The sequence below is a fragment of the Caloenas nicobarica genome, chromosome 5 (genome assembly GCF_036013445.1).
Source record: "Caloenas nicobarica isolate bCalNic1 chromosome 5, bCalNic1.hap1, whole genome shotgun sequence".
Classification (NCBI taxonomy): Eukaryota; Metazoa; Chordata; class Aves; order Columbiformes; family Columbidae; genus Caloenas; species Caloenas nicobarica.
The window spans coordinates 9,965,274-9,983,360 of NC_088249.1; the positions used below are offsets into that span (position 1 = coordinate 9,965,274).

Here is an 18,087-nt window from a genome sequence, read left to right on the forward strand (position 1 = left end):
AACAGTTTCAAAGCAGATAAAGTGGAGTCAAGCTACAGGGCTTTCAAAGGTATTTCAGTTTAAAAACAGCATTTCAACTACATAGGCACAGATTATTTTCAGCTAGAGTTCTATTGCATGTGGCATAAATTACAAGGCTTAAGAGATGATGTTGCTTACTTGTAATATCAACCTCAGCATTTGCAAGTGGAGGCAGGTTAGGTGAGGAAAAGGCATTGAAACTCCCAGCATCCACCTTAGTCACCCTATTTCCCCTGTACAGTTTATTATAAAAATACAGGCACACCTGCAAGACAAGTAAAGAAACAGGTCTATGAATAAGCCAGTAATTAAAAGATTCAGTAGATAAATACTGTAGTCTGTCCTTTATAAAGTGTTTTCTAACTCTTTAAAGCAACTCAGAGGCTAGTAGATGTTTACAACTCTTACCCTTTCAAAAAGAGTTGGCACATCTGTCACACATTGGTTTAAGAATCTAAGAACAAAACAAGTTAAGAGCTAACTAGTTTCGTAATCCTCTCATGAGGCATGGGCTAGGAGACAGCAAATTTGCCTGAGTCCACTTCAGAAACACAGGAAAGGAACAGTGTGGACTTTTTAATAAGTTCATCAGTTATATCTAAATTCAGAGACCAAAACCTTAGAAAAAGCCTAGTGAAAACAAGGACAACTTTCAAAAGAGTTACCACAAATAAATAATTAGGTTTCTTGTCAAGTCCCTTAAAGTCCGCCCACTGGAATTTAAAGGAAAAGAGATACCTCAAAGTTGTTATTAGTTATGAAGACCTTGGCCAGTCAGCTACCGCTGTTGTGTTACAAGAACTGGCTTTGGGAGCAAGGCAGAAGTGAAATGGGGTGTAACCGGACCAGTTTTCTCTTTGATTTTTGGGCTGCACAGCACCAACACCTTTAAAGGCAGGGTGCTGAGACCATGGAGGTACTTTCATTACATTAGGGATATCATGCTTCACGCTTCAGTCTTCAGGAACTAGAGCTAGAAGACACTCGTACCAGTTTTAGGACAACTTTAGAACTTCAAAGTAACTTTCAGTTAAAAAATTGACTTACAAGCGTTTCAGATCTCATTTATTTGCAAGGGAACCTCTAACTTCAAGTCTGCTGCAAGCTACATTTCAGACTTGATAGTCTTTATAGATTGTATATGGGAAAAATGAGATATGACTCCTGAGAAAATAGCACGTGCTTTGCCATGGAAGTGCTTTGTTACCTCAGCGGAATCCATTTATCTTCCTGTGTAAGTGCAATTCCTCACCGCCTACCGGATATTTTGAGTATGTAAGTATAATACATGTCCTGGCTAGAGGGAGAAAAGCAGTTTCTGAGATGGTTTTCACAGGTGAACAGACCTCAGGAATCACAAACTGCCCAGCAAAGAGCAGTGCCCCCAGAAGGTTGGCTCGACCATCATTCTGCAGCTCGTATATGGGCACCTGAAGAGCAGAGACTTAAATTACACCCTCTCCCTTAATTAAAGCCTACACAGCAGAAAAGAGAGTCCAACTTATGCAATACAAATACATGAATAATTTATGTAACTATGATGTATGACAAATAAAGTTTCCTTCTTCATCTAAACTATTTTGGACTGCAGCAGATGGCAGGGTTTCCCTCTGTGCTTAACAGACTTTTATAACAGCGCTCAAAAGCTAATATAGAGATTATTCTAGTGTGATTAAGCAGATTAAAAGACTGATTCAGGAAAAATATAAAAAACAGAAAGCAGACATAGTTAAAGTGACTGAGCATGGGAGAAGTGATTGTAAAGAGGAAAAGCAGAAGTCCCAGATCATACAGAACTGCTGCTATGGGCTTCACAACAGCTCTCTTGCACCATCTTTTCTCATAGTACAGAAAAAACTCAGCCAGCAGGTTATTACCGACAGAAAAGGACAAGATTAAAACCAGAAATTTGGTGTGCTGAGTGATGACTTCCATGCCTTTTCAGATTGCCTCTTGATTAACAGATAGTCAGAGCTCCTTTCAGCAATGAAAAAAAAAAAATAATCACATGCTGCATTGCTAGGTCATATATCAGGCAGATCTCCAAGCAATAAAGCCAAAAAGAAAGTAAAACCTTGAATATGATGCATCAGAACTAGACTGTTCTGCGTCAAGACAGTAAGTGGGAACCTGCTCCTTCCTAGACTTTCGTATTTTGACTTCAAATAGACCACATGTGAAAGGGAAGTTAGGAGATGGGGGAGGGGGATTTTACAGTACCACGTTTCATCTCTCTTTTGTGATTAGAGCTGTATTTTACGCTCAAGCAAGCTATTCTAGTAAGACAACCCCTTCCCCCTCAGAGAATATGCAAAGGGCTGATCTCTAGCTAAGAGAATGACAATTAATAAATGTAGTCTTTAGAGGAAAAGGAACAGACCATGTTAGATGCTTTATGGAACAAAAATGATCAAAAAATGCATCTAATGCTTAGAGATTATTTAAAAAATGATAAAGAATGCAACAATGAGTAACATAAGACAGGATAACAACTGAGGAAGTAAAAAGTAATAAGCTTCAGGGCTTTAAAAGAAAAAAAAGCCAGCTTACAACCAGCAGCCACCTGAGGTTGGAAAGATGCTTCTCTTATAAACCGATTAATACACAATGGCCAATGACAGGCTCTTACATCTTTCTCTGAGGCATCTGGCCCCAGCCATAACGAACTGCTAGTCTGATTTTGTACAGAGTTGTAAAGTCATTAATGATAAAATTATGGGGCAGATCCTCAGCTGGTGAGCCCGTCAATTCTCACTAATTTCTATCAGCACTGTGACCATTCACCCTGGCCAGAGGCCCACCCTGCACTACTAAACCATACAGAGATCATCAGGACACTACCTAGTTTTGCATATAAAAACCAAAAACGAGGCTTCTGACTTCAAATTAAGCCCATTACCTGAGATCCTGTCAGAACAATGGTTTTACCCAGGTTCTCACACATGAAGGACAAGGCTGAAGCCGTGTAGGCCATGGTGTCAGTGCCGTGAAGGATCACAAAACCATCGTACTTTTCATAGTGCTCCTGGAGATGGAGAGACAGTTTTCACATGGTTAGAGCAATGCATTGGCATCAGCAAGGGGGGTATATATTGCCTTACTTTCGCTGATGTAAGCAACAACATAACACTTTAAAGGGTACTACACACATAATTCCTCCTGAAGTTATCCTGTTTTCAGTTTAAATACAATTAAGGGTTAACAGGACACTAAGAACTAGAACCAAGTAATTCTAATTATGGAACAGTCAAAGAGATTCTTCTATGTATCCATATTAATGCAGCATTTTAAAACCAAAAGACTGCTAATTAAGAAAAGCTTAGCAATGGCTTTAAACAGGAATGTTAACATATGCAAATTAGTCGTATAGTCTGATTTCTTGTCGCCGCTTTTACTTTGGGGATTACATCATTTACAGGAACAGATTAGGCAAACCAAGGCTATCATAAGGTATAGAAAAAAACCAGTCCATTTAATCCAGGCAGCAGACAGGCAAACTGCCAGTGTCAGAGTGCCCTCTTCTGCTGAAAAGCCATCCTTTCTGTAGCAGTGAGTGACTCCTGCAACAGAAAGAGGTGAAGAGGCTGCTTCATGTTCGTTAACATACGTACACCTGCCGGTTTTTGAGAAGTGCCTTAGACTCTCAATCAGGCACATACAGATGAAAAAAGGAATTTTATAACTTTAATCTACAAACCATTCCACACAAGACTTTTTAAAATGCAAAGCCATGAATCGCACAGCTCATCCTGTTGGAATAAAGCAATGTGCTAGCTTTTGGAGGAAAAAGGTGTTGGTTCCTCTATTTTAAGAGCCATGAACATAATAAACACTGCAGTGAGAGAGGCTGATGTCTCTGATGTAATTTGGTAACATGGAAAGGATTACATACAAGTCTAAGCAGATGTATGAAGTGCCAGCATGGGGGAAAAAAAAAGGAGAGTTTACCATAGAATTAAACAAGATTTAATTTTAATTACACTTCTTATGCTACAGTAGGCACACACGTTTGGCATCTCCTGATAATAAGGTCACCTCCAAACTTACCTGTCGATTTCTACTTTTGCTTTTGCTACTTCTTCACTGATACTTGTGCCTACATGTCATTACCTACTGGAAGTTTCAGGGGATTTCTGCTGATTTCTAACAAGTTAGCCAGCAGAACAACAGCCAGTGTTGCAAGATCTTTCTGTAGGCCACACTACAGTGTGATGCAAAAAGCATACTGTAGTTATTCACCAATGCAGTAATAAGTAAGTTTCCAGAAGGACAAAGATCACAGAAATAGCCACTTGTCCTCTCTAACTCAATCAGTACACTTATGAATATTTTCAGCCTTATGAACCTTATTAGATGCGAAATAACATAGCTTGGTTTAAGCTTCATAACATAAAAGATCAGGCTGGCAATTAAGGAGATTTCCTATGGAAACATCTTAGAATGTTTCAGTCTGGAAAGTCATCAGGACATTACAGCTGTGCCAAGTACGTGTCCAAGATGAACACAAAGTGGCAGTGTCTATACATAAGCCAGACAGTTAAAGGGCTTTTTTTTTTTCCCTTCTCAGCACTTTCCACTTGGATCACACATACTGGATATTTATACATACAGAGAAGCCGCATTCTGTATATGAGAAAGAAGCATTTTTTGAGCTCAGGAGTTTTAACAAAACTAGCGTGACATAGAAGAAGAAAAGTAACTTCTCTCCTTGTTCAGCATGGCGCGGCATTTTTCGTGTTACTCTTCTCTTGTCCCTGGGTTTGTCCCAGCTGTGTCCCTGCTCTGTCCTACAGCCTTGTCCACCCAGACATCAGCTCTGTCTCCTCTCCGCCCTGGCAAGATGGATTCCCTAGGACAAGCACCATCCCTAGTGTGGTGGTTTCAGGATCAGAGGATCTAAAGGTGAAAGACTGTTACCTGAATCATCAGCAGCATTCTCAGCATTATTACGCTGTTTGCAAGCGTTGCTGCAGCTTGGTCAAAGAAGGAAATTTACACTATAAAGCCTGCTATCGCAGAGTGAGCAGGAGTGGAGGAGCAATATCTTACCAGGTCCACAGTTATTTATTTCTAACAGCTATGTGTGACTTCCTGGTGTGAAGTATTTCTAACGTTTTGCATTTCTTCTTTCTTAAAAGCACACAGCTAAGTTCAGACACAGGGACAGGAACAAAGAAATGCCGATTTTTTTAATCTAGAGGAGAATGTAATGAATTAATCTATATATGCAGAACTATCTAGGGCTTTAAACATTTCCCACTGTGGGAAACCTAACCATGATAGCGTTTTTTCTACTGGCTGTAAAGCCAAAGCTGGTCAAAGTCCATCTGTGTCCAGAGTAACAAAGGCATAAAGACATGAAATTATTTTCTATGTCAATAGCCAACTATCAAGCTATTTGAACACTCGAATGATGTGTAACTAAGCCACCTTCAGTTAAGTCACCTAAACCTAAGAATTTTATTCAACATTTTTGGACAGCGACTTTTTGAACAGTCAACATTTTAGAGCATATCAACCTACATATTACAGACCTTATTCAATCATACCTGCAGTTTTCCTACTTATTTTCTTGTACAGAATTATGACATGGCTTACCATTGGAAGACCTATATAACTTTAATGAGTTCGCAACATTCTCAAAAGAAAAAAAAAAAAAAATTGGCAAGCCTTGCAAGGACAGTACTTGTTACTTTGTGAGTAACTAAGCAAGGTACATGACATTTACATTTTAAATAAACAAATACATATGTATAGCATTACTGAATTATTTTATCTTGCTAAGTATACTAGATACATTGATGGTTTTGTTTAAGCAACACACATATCCCACACCATAGTACCTCAAGTTTCTTTGCAATTTTCGCCCAGTCCTCTGGCGTCATGTTGGAAGAATCAAGCAGTGGTGAGAGCTCCAAGATTGTGTAAAAAATTCTTTTGTTTTGCTTAGAGACACTACAAAGAAAGATAATCGGAAAAAAAAATTCTTAGAGCTAATATCAGTTTATCAGTTCTGATTTTCTCTCTAAACCAGTAGTTTTCACCCTTTTCCTCCCCATCCCCCAAGTCTATGGCAAAAAAATGGTCTTAAATTTGGAACATTAAATTTCAAGTTTAGAAGTTCATGGCTTGATGTGGTTTAAAGCACAAATCCCTAAATTTAATTTAATAAAAAATATTATTTGGGAGGCAGGAAGAAGCTGGTAAAACTAAAGAAGCAAAGAAGAACACAGACTTACTTTAAGTTTGGAACTGAGTCTAACAAAAGTCAATACCCAGCCTTAAGGTTTAAAAATGCTGCATAAGCTATTGAGAAGAATCTATAAAGCTCCCAATGTTTATAGGGAGTCAACAGAAGAGTTGTAACAACTTTGTGATCCTTTCATAAATAAAAGTAGACACCCTATAAATAGGTGCTCTTCCCTGACACAAACAGTACCTTCTCTTAAGAATCTTATGACTGGGATTCATTTTTGTGGCCTGCAGAAGATCCACTCTTCTCAGTTTCTCTGACATCAGATTTTCGAAAAAAACCTCTCTTTGTTAGTTGAGATCTTCAAGTAAACTGTTGCCTTTGCTAGTAATAGGACAACTTTGTAAAACCCCAGTCCCAGCCTACTAGGCCTGTTGCCACCTTGTTATGAAAGCTTCCTGTATGGTACCAGCTGTCTCTTGTTATGATGTAGAGTTTAAGCATTTAATATAATAATAGCAAAGATCTTAAAATACTGGCACAGGTTGAAAACAGAGGCCCCAGGACCATGAGCAACTCAATGGGGATCAGTTATTGGCCACTGAACAAGTGCAACCCTGACAGCTGGGAAAAGACTGCTCCAAAAACAAGACAAAGCATGTATGGGGGGAAAAAAAAAAAAAAAAGTAAACCAAAAATGAACAGTCAAGGAACAGGATAAAGTACCTGTGGGGCTGAAGAATGTAACACTTTCAAACATCAGGCCGTGTGTAGCCCAGCAGATGGAAACCAAAGACCAAGAAGTGTTTAGGCACTCCAATGTCTTACAAAAAGCACACAATCCCAAATTTGGGGGTGGACTCATCGAAGAAGATGATGGCTATGGAATCACAGTGGGATTGTCCCAGCTCTAAGCCTCCTGGCTGCTCTCCTTGCCTCCAAGGACCACAGGTCTCCCTTTCTCCACCTGCCTGTCTTAAGAAGTATGACTCCTCAAAGACCTTTCATTTGCCAGCCAAAGGGACCTACAGAGCACCCCCCAAAAATATGCCTATTTCTGCACAATAATTTTCTAACCACTCAGAGTAAAGTCAACTGCATATAAATTCCACTTGGCTAATTAAGATTTACTTAATTACTATTGTTTTCCGATACCTTTCTGAAGCTTGGAAAAGGACAGAATATCCAGCATTTTCACCCATTCTTACATCAGCTGCAATATGTCCCTGTTTAGCAATGCGCTGGCCAACGAGCAGCTAACAAAGAACTGCCGGCGGGTCAGCTCTCCCAGGCAGAGCCATCGGAGTGCATGTTACAGCATCTTCTGAGCGTTCTCAATGCTCTTCCTCTGCCTGAGGATGGTGGAAAGTTACCTGCCTGCTGTAACTGTGACAGATGCTTACAGTCAAAGGCTGTAGGAAAGACCAGGATACTGCATGGATGAGTAAAAGTTCCCAAAATAGGTGCTTAGAGCACAGAAAAGTTGATTACCTTCCCTTGGCATTCGCAATTGCGTTTTGTTCCCACTTGCTATTCATATATGTATTTATAGAAACTAAAAAATATGTAAAACCAAGAGTCAGTTATCAATTCATCAGCTAATAAAATCTGCAGACCTGCTCTCCTTATGAGGCCTGTAAGACAGTTGTGTATAGCAGAGAGAGCATTTAAACAATATGTAGTTTTCATTCATAATCAACTGACGTACTGTACCTAAGAAGTTAGACTTCACACAAAAAATTGCCTTGTTGGATATCATATTTACACATGCTAATAGTAACTTTGGAATTCAGTTGAAAATCTGTGAAAAGAAAGTTCCCCCGAGATTGTGCTGTTTAAATAAAACAAGACGTACTGACAGCAGAGACCAGCTTAGTCTACAACTTCTGATACCTCTCTCTAAACAGAGATCATGTCGTTCCTCTTACGTCAAGGTTATCACACAGATATACAAAGTTCACAAAATACTCCTATTTTCTCTTAGCAGAAACTCACAATATTTCTCAACTGCCTAGTTAAAATATCACTCGGCTAGCACAAAGGAGGAGATGGCAAGTTGCCACGACTGACCTCCAGAAACGACACTCAGCAGTGCCAGAAAAACAAGACAAGATTGTTTTTTAAACCTCAGGTTTTGATGCGAATTATTGTTTTAAGCTTTTCAGTTCTTCATGGAAAAGATCTGCCAGGAGAAGTATATTTAGGACTCAAATGGGTATATTAGTATAGTTTTGTTAAATTTCAAATCCCTTAGAGTATTTAAAAGTTATTCAGTTACAAGCACAGTATTGTAACAGAGCTCCATTTTTCTTAGTATAATCATCGTATTTAACACAAACTGTATATTCTCATCAATACTGCTCCACTGGGAGTCCATTTCTTTTCCCTTTACCCCCTTTTCTGCCATCTGCCTTTTAAGTGGTTATTTTATAGCTTCACACAAAGACCTCAATGCAAAATAGAAAGAAATTAATAGACTTTACATTTTCTTTGTATGTCCTGATTTTCTCCTTAAAGATTAAAGAATATCCATTTTTACTCTTACAGCAGAACAGCTATAGCCCCATTTATTTTTTAATGACTGTGTAAAATCATCCTTTGTGCAAAGTTAACATGTTTACAGGGGTATAGTCATTCATCACAGCTGGGGAATATCTCAAATTAGCATACTGCCCTCTAAATAAAACCTATAAGCTTATTAATCATTGCCCAACAGTTAAGAAGCAATGCAGATTAATTATAAGACCATCACTTGTTATCATAATGTTGCATACATTTGGGAAAGACAATCCGCTTTTAGGGTTTTTTAAAAACAGAAGGCCTGCAGAATTAAAGCACGAGGCCTATTCAAAGATGCATTAATTAGATGCGACTTTTTCAGACAAATGCTGAAGATAATTCACAGTTTTCTTAGTTTCTACAGAATATTTGTATGTCTGTGCAGTAGCAACTTAATATCCAAAACGAGAAAAAAAATGCAGAACTAAGCTGCCCAGAGTGATTACTTGTGGCCCAATTTAAAAGTTATTTCTCAAGCAGTTGTAAAACAATTCATTGCAAATTTATCAGACATCTTCTATTGTGTCAGACGTGGTGGGCTTTTTCGTTTTAAGTCAATATAAGCACTTTTGTTAATCTCATAGTGGCTTCTTCACATTAAATGTTTGGAGACGTAATTACCTGAAAAATTAACAAGATACTTCCCTAACCTCCCCACTCCCCAAGGAAAATGTACTTACGGGAGCACCAGTGTGTCATCTGGAAATTCATGGATGTTGTTCATTTTTGTTTCCTGGGCATACGCTTCGTCATGCAGCATCGGCATTGTTTTCAAGCTGTTTACTAATTTATTTGCCTCAGGAGCAAGTCCTTTAAAAATAAAGAACAAAATAAGTAAACAAAGGAGTAGGCACGGAAGGAAACAAGTGGCAGAGTAAAGAGGGAAGAAGTCAGGTTACACAGCTGTTTGCCCGTCCTTCCAAATTAAATTTAAACGGTCTATTTCCAGAACATTAAAACAGAATATAACCAGTAAATCTCCATACAGTTATTCTTTTCTTGACTTGAAATAAATAAATCCTTTATTTAAGAGAAATAATGTTACAAATATCCTCCATATCAAATATTTATCTTTTACCTATTTTAGTTATTGCTCGTGTGCAGATACTGAGCAGCAGTGGGGGCAGGAAGACAATTTTGCAACTGCAGCAAAAAGCTACCATTCTTTTTTACATTTGCCATAGCTACTTCTACCTAGTGGCAGAAGACTTACAAAACAGCGAGCATCATTTTGTAGTACAAAGTTGGGGTATTTTTACCTGAGCCTCTTAGCCTGCAGCAGTATTGGCACAAACAGCAAGGTACTGGTATGACTATGTTGGAAAGCTGCATGTTATATCAATAGCATTTCCACTCCGAAAAAAAATAAATAAGAGAAAGCTAAAGCGAAGCCCACAGTAGGTATTGAGCACTGACAGGTACAAAGATATATATATAGATATATATATATACACATACATACACAAATACACAGAGAAACCTGTTAGCCAGAACAGCACGTAAGTTTTTGATGTTACAATCCTCAGCATCATGGAACTGAGCTCATTTGTAAATCCCACTTGCAACTGCTCTCCCAACACCCTGTTCAGGAAGGATGGCAACAGTCCCGGTGTCTGCAGTCAGGAGTCACCCTGTTCTTGCCAAGCCTGACTTTTTGAGATGTTTTTCCTTCAAGGAACTTCCATCAGAGGTATATTTCCTTCTGGATTTCAAGATTCTACTGGCGTTACTGCGCGGTTCAGTTTAATCTCAGTGATTGTTTTATACCACCTGTTCAGATGGTGAACAAATGCTCAAACCACATTATTCTACTTCTGCTAGTTCTAGTTATTCCTAATTCAAGGGCAGGTAATTCCTACTTCCTAGTTCTTCTGTTTGTTTAAACACAATTCTTATTCAAGTTAGTATCGGTATTTTTTTTTGTTTCATCTTCAAACAGCAACGTCTATTTAAAACACTCCAAAACACAAAGAGTATTTTTAATACTATTTCTATCTTTTTCCCATTTACTTTCCAAACTGATGGGAAAATCCTTAAGAAGCCCCTAATCTCCCTTCCTGGCTTGCCCTAAATGAAGTAGCAGGTCCCTTCATAGCCAACTTTCTCACAGGATGGCACCAGCATTTGAGTGGATTTGTTTGGATTTCTGCCAGAATACTTTGTTTTACAAGATATACTTAACATGCTCTCAAGCTTTGGATGTTTCGTTCATTCAGCTATAATCCCTGCTCTTCCTATTAAGGATGTTCCTAGCTTAGTCACAAATGGGCACTTCTGCTGTGCTTGAATATAGAGTCATTTTGGCTCTGAAGTGTAGCCCATTATCAAGTGTTTTCTGTATGCTTTCTGATTATTTTTCTGTTTGTTCAATGCTCATCTCGCTCTGAATATTGACAATGAACTAGACTGTTTGTGTATTTGCCCCAAGAACTTGAGAGCTGTTGTGCATTAATATTCTTAAATCCCTTCTCTACAAATGGCAGCTCCACTTAATCACAAATCTGTTAGGATTTTTCTGTAATTGCTTGCACTGAACTTCAACCTTCTTTTTAAGACATTCTGCAGATGTATCCAAGATGACCCACTTACAACCAGTGTGTCCCCCAAATGCATCCACGTTTAGCAGTGTTTTCTGCATTACGGTTTCAAGAGGCGAACACTGGGGAACACAAATGCAACAGTTCTAAGAACGCTTCCAGTTTATTACGCACGGAAAACATCTTTTGTGAGCCAAGCTTGTTAACCAAGTGTTTGAAGCAACTTCACCCCTGCAGAGAAGAGCCAGGCCGAGCAACTTGTCCCAGCAGCTCTCACCAGCTTCTGTCCTTTCCCTGCATCACAGAGCAGACGGACCAGGGCACAACAGCAAACGAGCAGCTGTGTCCGAGGAGAACAAGCACGATTCTGTCTCATTTACACTCGAGGGCTCTGCTTTTCACGCCAGTGATATAGATCACACAGTTATAGCTACTTATCAACCAAGATATCCTACAGCCTGTACTGCAGCAGAGAACGGAGAGCTGAAGAAGTCAGATGTAGCTGTGCCCGTGGGGCTCTGCACCCAAGAAACCACAGAGCTGGGGAGGAACGTGCTGCACCTCAGCATGCTCAAGTCATCATCCCCAGTCCTAAATCACTCTCCACACTGAGGAACACAAAGGACTTCACTAAACCAGATTTTACCTATAGGAGTATCAAAACAAATGGTGCATACATCTATGGTGCGAGACTCCCAGATAACAACTACATTTTTGCAAAGGCAGAGAAACAGAAAGCGCTTTCCAAAAGACTCATTTCCGCAGCTGTAGTACTTGGGGCTTTCAGAAGTGAAGTGCATAGGTTTCAAAGAGAAAAAGGTTTGGACTACAGCAGCCCATCCTTTGGCAGTCTAGTGTGCCTAAGAAAGATAATTAACTAAGCTACCCAAACAGACTCTATTGCAAGCTAAGTAATCTTTCTAAGGAGATTTAGCTTAGTTCTACTTCTATTTGTTCAGTGCTTCTTCCCTTAATATTTCAGGTAAAAGCTAGGAAAGAGATCCAGCCTACAAGCCCAAGGAAATTATATTCCTGAAAGCACCAACCAGGAGGAACGTGAACACAAATTTGATGCGAAGATTAATATCACAGAAACCTCACTAAGGAGTGCAGTAAGACTCTCTTTCAGAACTGAGCTACTGATAAGCCAAAAGAGGCTGTTACAGGATGAAATAAATAGGAAGAAGGAGAAGGAAGAAATTTTAAAAATGCACTGCAATGGCCTATTAGACAGTAAAAACATGAATACTGGAAGAGTCTGTAGCTGACTCTGGCTGTCATCCAGCTCACACAGACAGACTATCCATCCTCCAAAAATGACTCCTGTGCAGGTAACCTGCAGGTGTGCAGGAAGTCCAACAGGTGCACGACATGTCGGAGTTGCCACACATGCACAGATCAACCTCAGAACCTCTGCGGGAAGTTTACGATCAGCCCTTGTGATGATAAATAATCGCTCCACATGTGCACAGTCAGCCCAGGGAACTGATTGTATCGGTCTTGCACATGAGGGCAGTTCTGCACAGGAACATATTCCCTGCAGAATACATTAGGCCGATCAAAAACTGTCTGATTTTAAAAATGAAACCAGCAACTGGAAAGGCCACAGAAAAGCTTGTGAGCCTAGACAGAAATTAGTCATGTAGAAGCCTAAGCTGATCCCTTCAATTTGAGCAGTTGCTGCTCTGAAAGGTTCCATGCAGCTCAAGGAAGCTACTTCTGTTCACTTTGCTTGAAATAAAACATTTGTAGTTCCAGGTATGGTTGTAAACAAGCACTTTCTATCCATTGATTAATAAAAGAAGTGAGCATTTTTTTTCCCCCCCTTTTAAGCATACTGCCTTTCCCATGCCCTTTCACCAGCTTCTGTCTGAACACTGAAGACTGCCAAATATTCTGAAAGAGGTGCTTGGGCTGCTCTGCTGCCAGATCTGCGTAAGAAAAGCAGGTTAAAACTCTCACCAGAATGTAGCAAGCCAGCAGCATTGGATCATAATTGTTGGATTGTTTGCACATGCTTTAGTGAGTGACACTTGTTAAGCAAAAGGAAAAAAAAAAAAAGACATAAGATCAGAAGAGGTTATGGAGTTCATTTATAAAAGAATTAGTTGTGATTTCAATTTATTTGCTTAAAAGGTGTTTAGGAAGCTGAGATAATACAAGTAGGAAATTATTTTAGTATAAACAATGCAGACAGATGGGAATGTTGCCACATGTCATTTGAAATAGAAATTTTTTTACAACTTTGAGAGATTAAACACAAAGACGACAGTCATAAAAAGCAAAGTAGAACAACCCCTTAAAGCATCTTCCCTACAATAATAAGGATCAGCCAGCTGCCATCTTCTGAGAATGAGGGATATGTATTAGAAAAAGATGTAATCTAGGAAACTCTGAGATACAGCCCCAAGTGTTTTAATCCTACAAATGAGTAGCTGAGAAGGTATTTCACAGGCAGGGGCTTGAACCAACCCAAGCACACACACTTCTGAACACAGACATACACCAGTTCTGGAAATCCTGGGATGCTCCACTGCCTCCCAAGTGAAGGAGGAAGGAACTGATGTTAATCAAAACTGGACTGCATCCCTCTCTCCACCTGCCTTCACATTACCCTGTTTCCCTTTATACCAACACTGGTAAATGCACAGCCCTGCAGCAAGTCAGACCTGGCCCGAAATCCATTCTTCTCCCTGGACACATTAGCTGGCTGATGCTTCTGGCATCTCTTGCGATCTGTGCCTACTGAGCCAGGGTCTAGTGGTGCTTAGGTGCCACTCCAACCAGCTTCTGGTCTGGGGGTCCAGGGGGGTCTTAGGTGAGTTTAGGCATCTACCTGTTGACACTTAGGGGCACCTGAAAATGCAGAGCATATACCTGTAGGTACCTAAAAGGCTTCCAAGTGAAATGCAGGCAGTACACTGAGACATCTCACAGGTCGGTTTTGGTTTTAAACATTTTTCCGCTGGTGGGAGGGGGTTTGGCACATCTAGCTTTTTCAGCAGCACAAGTCTCACCCTCCCTTGGTAAGGTGAAGCAGAACTCTTCAATGACTTCGTGAAGGAAGACAAGAGCTGGTAGGAGAGCGGCAGAATCCTGCCCAGCGGCAGCCGAGCACAGGTGCTGAATCTGATCTCCCTCCTCAGGCCAGCCGGCAGGCTGTGCGCTGCCACACTCGCATCAGCTGCACCCGCCAGGGCACCACTTGAAAATCCTTGACGTGGCCACCACCCGCGACAGCCCGCGCTCTCCCAGGGGAACGCCAGGCACGTGCTCTCCAGGTAGCCTGAGACGGCGGCTGTTTTGATGCTAAAAAAGGACTGCATGACTAGTAAGATTAAGCTGGTTTCATTTTCAGCGTGTGGAGGAGGAAAAAAAAAATCCTCATAGTTCAGGAAACACGTTGCCCTCTGCCAAAACCTGCTCTAAAGAGCTGTGAGGCTCGCTTGTCAGAAGGATGTCTATCAAATAAGCTACTGGACCAACCAGCCGGTAGGCACAGAGGGGCAGGGGACGGCACACACCCTCCTGGCATCGCTCACACCGGCTACGAGCACCCCGGGGATGCTGAACCACAGCCCGCAGCCACAAAGCGCGGCTGCTGCTGAAGGACGCGGCCGCCCCGGCCCCGCTCGCCGACGCCGCGTCCCGCAGCCCAGCGCCCCGCCAGCCCCCCACGCCAGGCCGGCTGCGCAGCGGGCCCCGCTCGCCCCGGGCCCCGCTCGCCCCGGGCCCCCTCACCCTTCACGTCCTGCACCATGCCGATGGTGCCGCCCGTGTTGATGACCAGCACCCGCGCCTCGGCCTTCGAGCCGCCGGCGGAGGCCGGGGGGCAGCCGGCCAGGGCTATGCTCAGGGAGCGCTTCCCCGCAAGGGGCTGCCCCGCCGCTGCCGCCTCCATCCCGCTCCTGAGGAACCGCTACCTCCCGCTCCACCGGCCAAAGGGGAGTTAGGGGGCGGTGCGGGGCCGCCCCTTCCCGCCTCGCCGGCTCGGGCAGGCAGCGGGGTGGAGCGGGCCGGCCCGCCCGGGCCGCAGCGCTGGCCCGGGAGGCGGGGAGAGCCGCCGTGCCCGCCCTCCCTCCGCAGCGGGCGGCGAGGAGCCGGCGGCTGCTGCTCGAGGGCTGCGGGCGGGGGTGAGGTGGAGCCGGGGCGCGGCGGAGCCCCTCGGCCCGGGGGAGGTGAGGGAGGGCAGGCGGGCCGAGCCGCGGCACCTCCCCTTGTACTTTGCGCCGCTGCGGCCGCGGGGCAGCGCCAGCCCCGGGGGGCGCGTCAGGGTCCTTCGGGCCTGAAGGAGAAGCGGAGAGGGCAGCGGCGCTGCTTAGGCCTGGAAGGGAGAGGGCGGTAAACAGGGCGCGGGGTCACCCGCGGCGAGAAGAGCAGCGTCGTCCCCTGTTTTTTCCAGAAAGCTCTTGGGGAAGAATGTGGGAACCTCCTCCACTTGCCTGGCCCCTGAGGTGATTCGTTCCTACCAAGTGTTTCCAAAAGCAGACAGCGTGGTACGGGCACCCACCCTGCCCTCCATTTCAGCCTCCTGATCGGGACCCTCGGCTTTCATCCAAGTTGCCTTAAGAGAGAGGGAAGAGCTTCCACCTTCAGGCTGCACATCAAGCCCTGGGCCAAATGGGGAGAGCCTGCTTCAGTACTAACAGCTGAAATACAGAAAATAAGGGTTGTGCTGGAAAGGTCTTCTTGGGAATGGTGGGATCTGTGCCATAAGTAACAGCAGCCTGCAAAACCACAGCCTGTCCAGGCTGATCTCCGAGTTAAATCAAGCATCCATATACAGTCCTCTCATGTAGACTATATGGTAGTATTAGCCCACAAACTCCTTTATTTGAGCTGTTCTGTCCCTTTGAGGTTGTTCACCCTCAAGCACTGGTATTTCCTGGGAACCCGTGACCACAGAATGGTTCTTGATACAGCCAGATCCAACATGCAGTTGTGAAAAATAGCTTCTGTTTCTCAACAGTCTTGCCAAAAGCGCTCATGGAAAAACTAGCTAACGGTCAACGGAGATTCCTGGTTGGGCATATGGCAATACCATCTCTATCCATGTATCTGGGACCTCTGAAAAAGAAATGAGAATAAAGACGATGAGGAAGCTTACTACTTCAGCCTCAGAAGCTCTGAATATCTGTCTGTTTTATCCTGATGATCACCTCTGCTGTTGGCTGTATCTGCAAAAAGCTGGTTATTGCCAGGAGCTGAATACTGTGATCCCAAAATGGCCATTTTCCACGCAGTGGGGGTACTTTAGAGTCTTGGCTGATGCAGTGAAGAACACAGAGGGAACAGGTTTAGGAAATGGTGACACATCTACATCATTTCAGTGCTTCATAAGAAATGGCAGCAGTATTATTGCCCATAGCCGTGGTGATGGTAAGGCTGTAGTAGAATTGCTTGTGTCGTCAAAATAGATGGAGTAATGCTGAAATTTATATGGCTATGGAAAACAGTGATGTCTTCTGGTCTCACAATACCAGGAGTTCCTCTGGTCCTTTAGTACCTACAAAGCTGAACTGGTGAGAAAAGAGCTGTCATATGTAACAAAAAGAGTGGTGAATTCCCAGTTCAGGGAACAGAAGACTCAGCTCCATCCTGTTTTAGATTGTAAGCTTAACTGAGCTCCAGTTTATATTTCACCTGGTTGTTACCAACGATGGGGTAGGCATTTCTAAAATTTTCCTCCGCCTTTCTGTTAGTCTTCCTACGTTTTCAGGCATACAAGGCCTTCTTCAACTCAAATGCTTCAGAATGGAAACATTAAGCTTTAAAACTAAATACTAGTTTAGAGTTTAGTGTCGAGGTAATATAGTTGATACATCTGGATTAGAGGGCAATTTTGCAGGTAAAGAAAGTGGGGAGGTATGATGAAAAAGGTGATGTTATAGGTATTTTACAGAAAAATCTAGAGACATGCACCTTATAGACTCTAGAACTCGAAGAGCTTAATCGTGGGAATAGGGGCAGATTAAGCTCTGGCATAAAAAAAAATTACCTGTGTTAAGCCCTGTATTGGTGTTTAGCTCAGATACTGGTTTTACTTCTAAGAGTCATCTTTGGACAGTTTATGGTAGTTTCTTTTGAGGATCACGTGAGATCAAGTATAAGGAGGCTGAAGTTGATTTAGAGGAAATCTGGTCAATCTTGAGGGCTGGTGTAATGAGATTTGTTATTCCTGGCCACCTGTAACGCAAAATTAGCAGGGTGACTGGCTTAAACACAATGAGCCAGTACCTGAGGACAGTAACTGCTGAGAAGCACAGTCTGTGTGAGCTGAGAATAAGCTGCTGTGCAATTACTATGAGGCAAAGCACGCAGCTTACATGCCTGAGTAGTTACTCAGTAAGCCAAAGGAAGAACATGCTTCCTGTATGAAAGTGGTGGGAATTTTTGGCTCCAGGTCATATGAACTTAAATTGTACACTGTGCTGCAGCTTTTCAGTGACATTAACGCAATTTCAAGGTAAAAATAGGTATGATGGGATGGTCCAAGCGATTTCTTCCACTCCAATATCTATGACTTAACTATTCCAACAGAAGTAAATTGTATGCACTCCTCCAGGTTGTCAACCTCTCTCGTATACAGGTGGCTCAAAACTTGGCCCGGAATTCTAGATATGGCCTCACAATTGCTAAGTAGAGGGGAATAATCGTTCCCCTTGACCTACTGGCTTTAATAGTCTTGCTAATGCAGCCCAGCATACTTTCAGCTTTCATTGCTGCAAGAGTCCTTTGCTGACTCAGATTTGACTTGTCTATAGGACCCCCAAGCCC

At 42.5% G+C, this 18,087-nt stretch overlaps 1 protein-coding gene across 1 annotated transcript in view; it reads right to left on the minus strand.

Moving 5' to 3' along the window:
• ASPG (asparaginase) overlaps positions 1 to 15,211 on the minus strand; it is a 47,863-nt gene extending 32,652 nt beyond the window's left edge. Inside the window, exons 1-6 of the mRNA XM_065636512.1 lie at positions 15,052 to 15,211; positions 9,454 to 9,583; positions 5,865 to 5,976; positions 2,921 to 3,046; positions 1,368 to 1,451; positions 160 to 286 (exon numbers count right to left, since the gene is read on the minus strand). Coding sequence (XP_065492584.1) covers positions 160 to 286; positions 1,368 to 1,451; positions 2,921 to 3,046; positions 5,865 to 5,976; positions 9,454 to 9,583; positions 15,052 to 15,211 — 739 coding nt within the window. The remainder of the gene's footprint in view (positions 1 to 159; positions 287 to 1,367; positions 1,452 to 2,920; positions 3,047 to 5,864; positions 5,977 to 9,453; positions 9,584 to 15,051) is intronic.
• Positions 15,212 to 18,087: the final 2,876 nt, after the last annotated feature.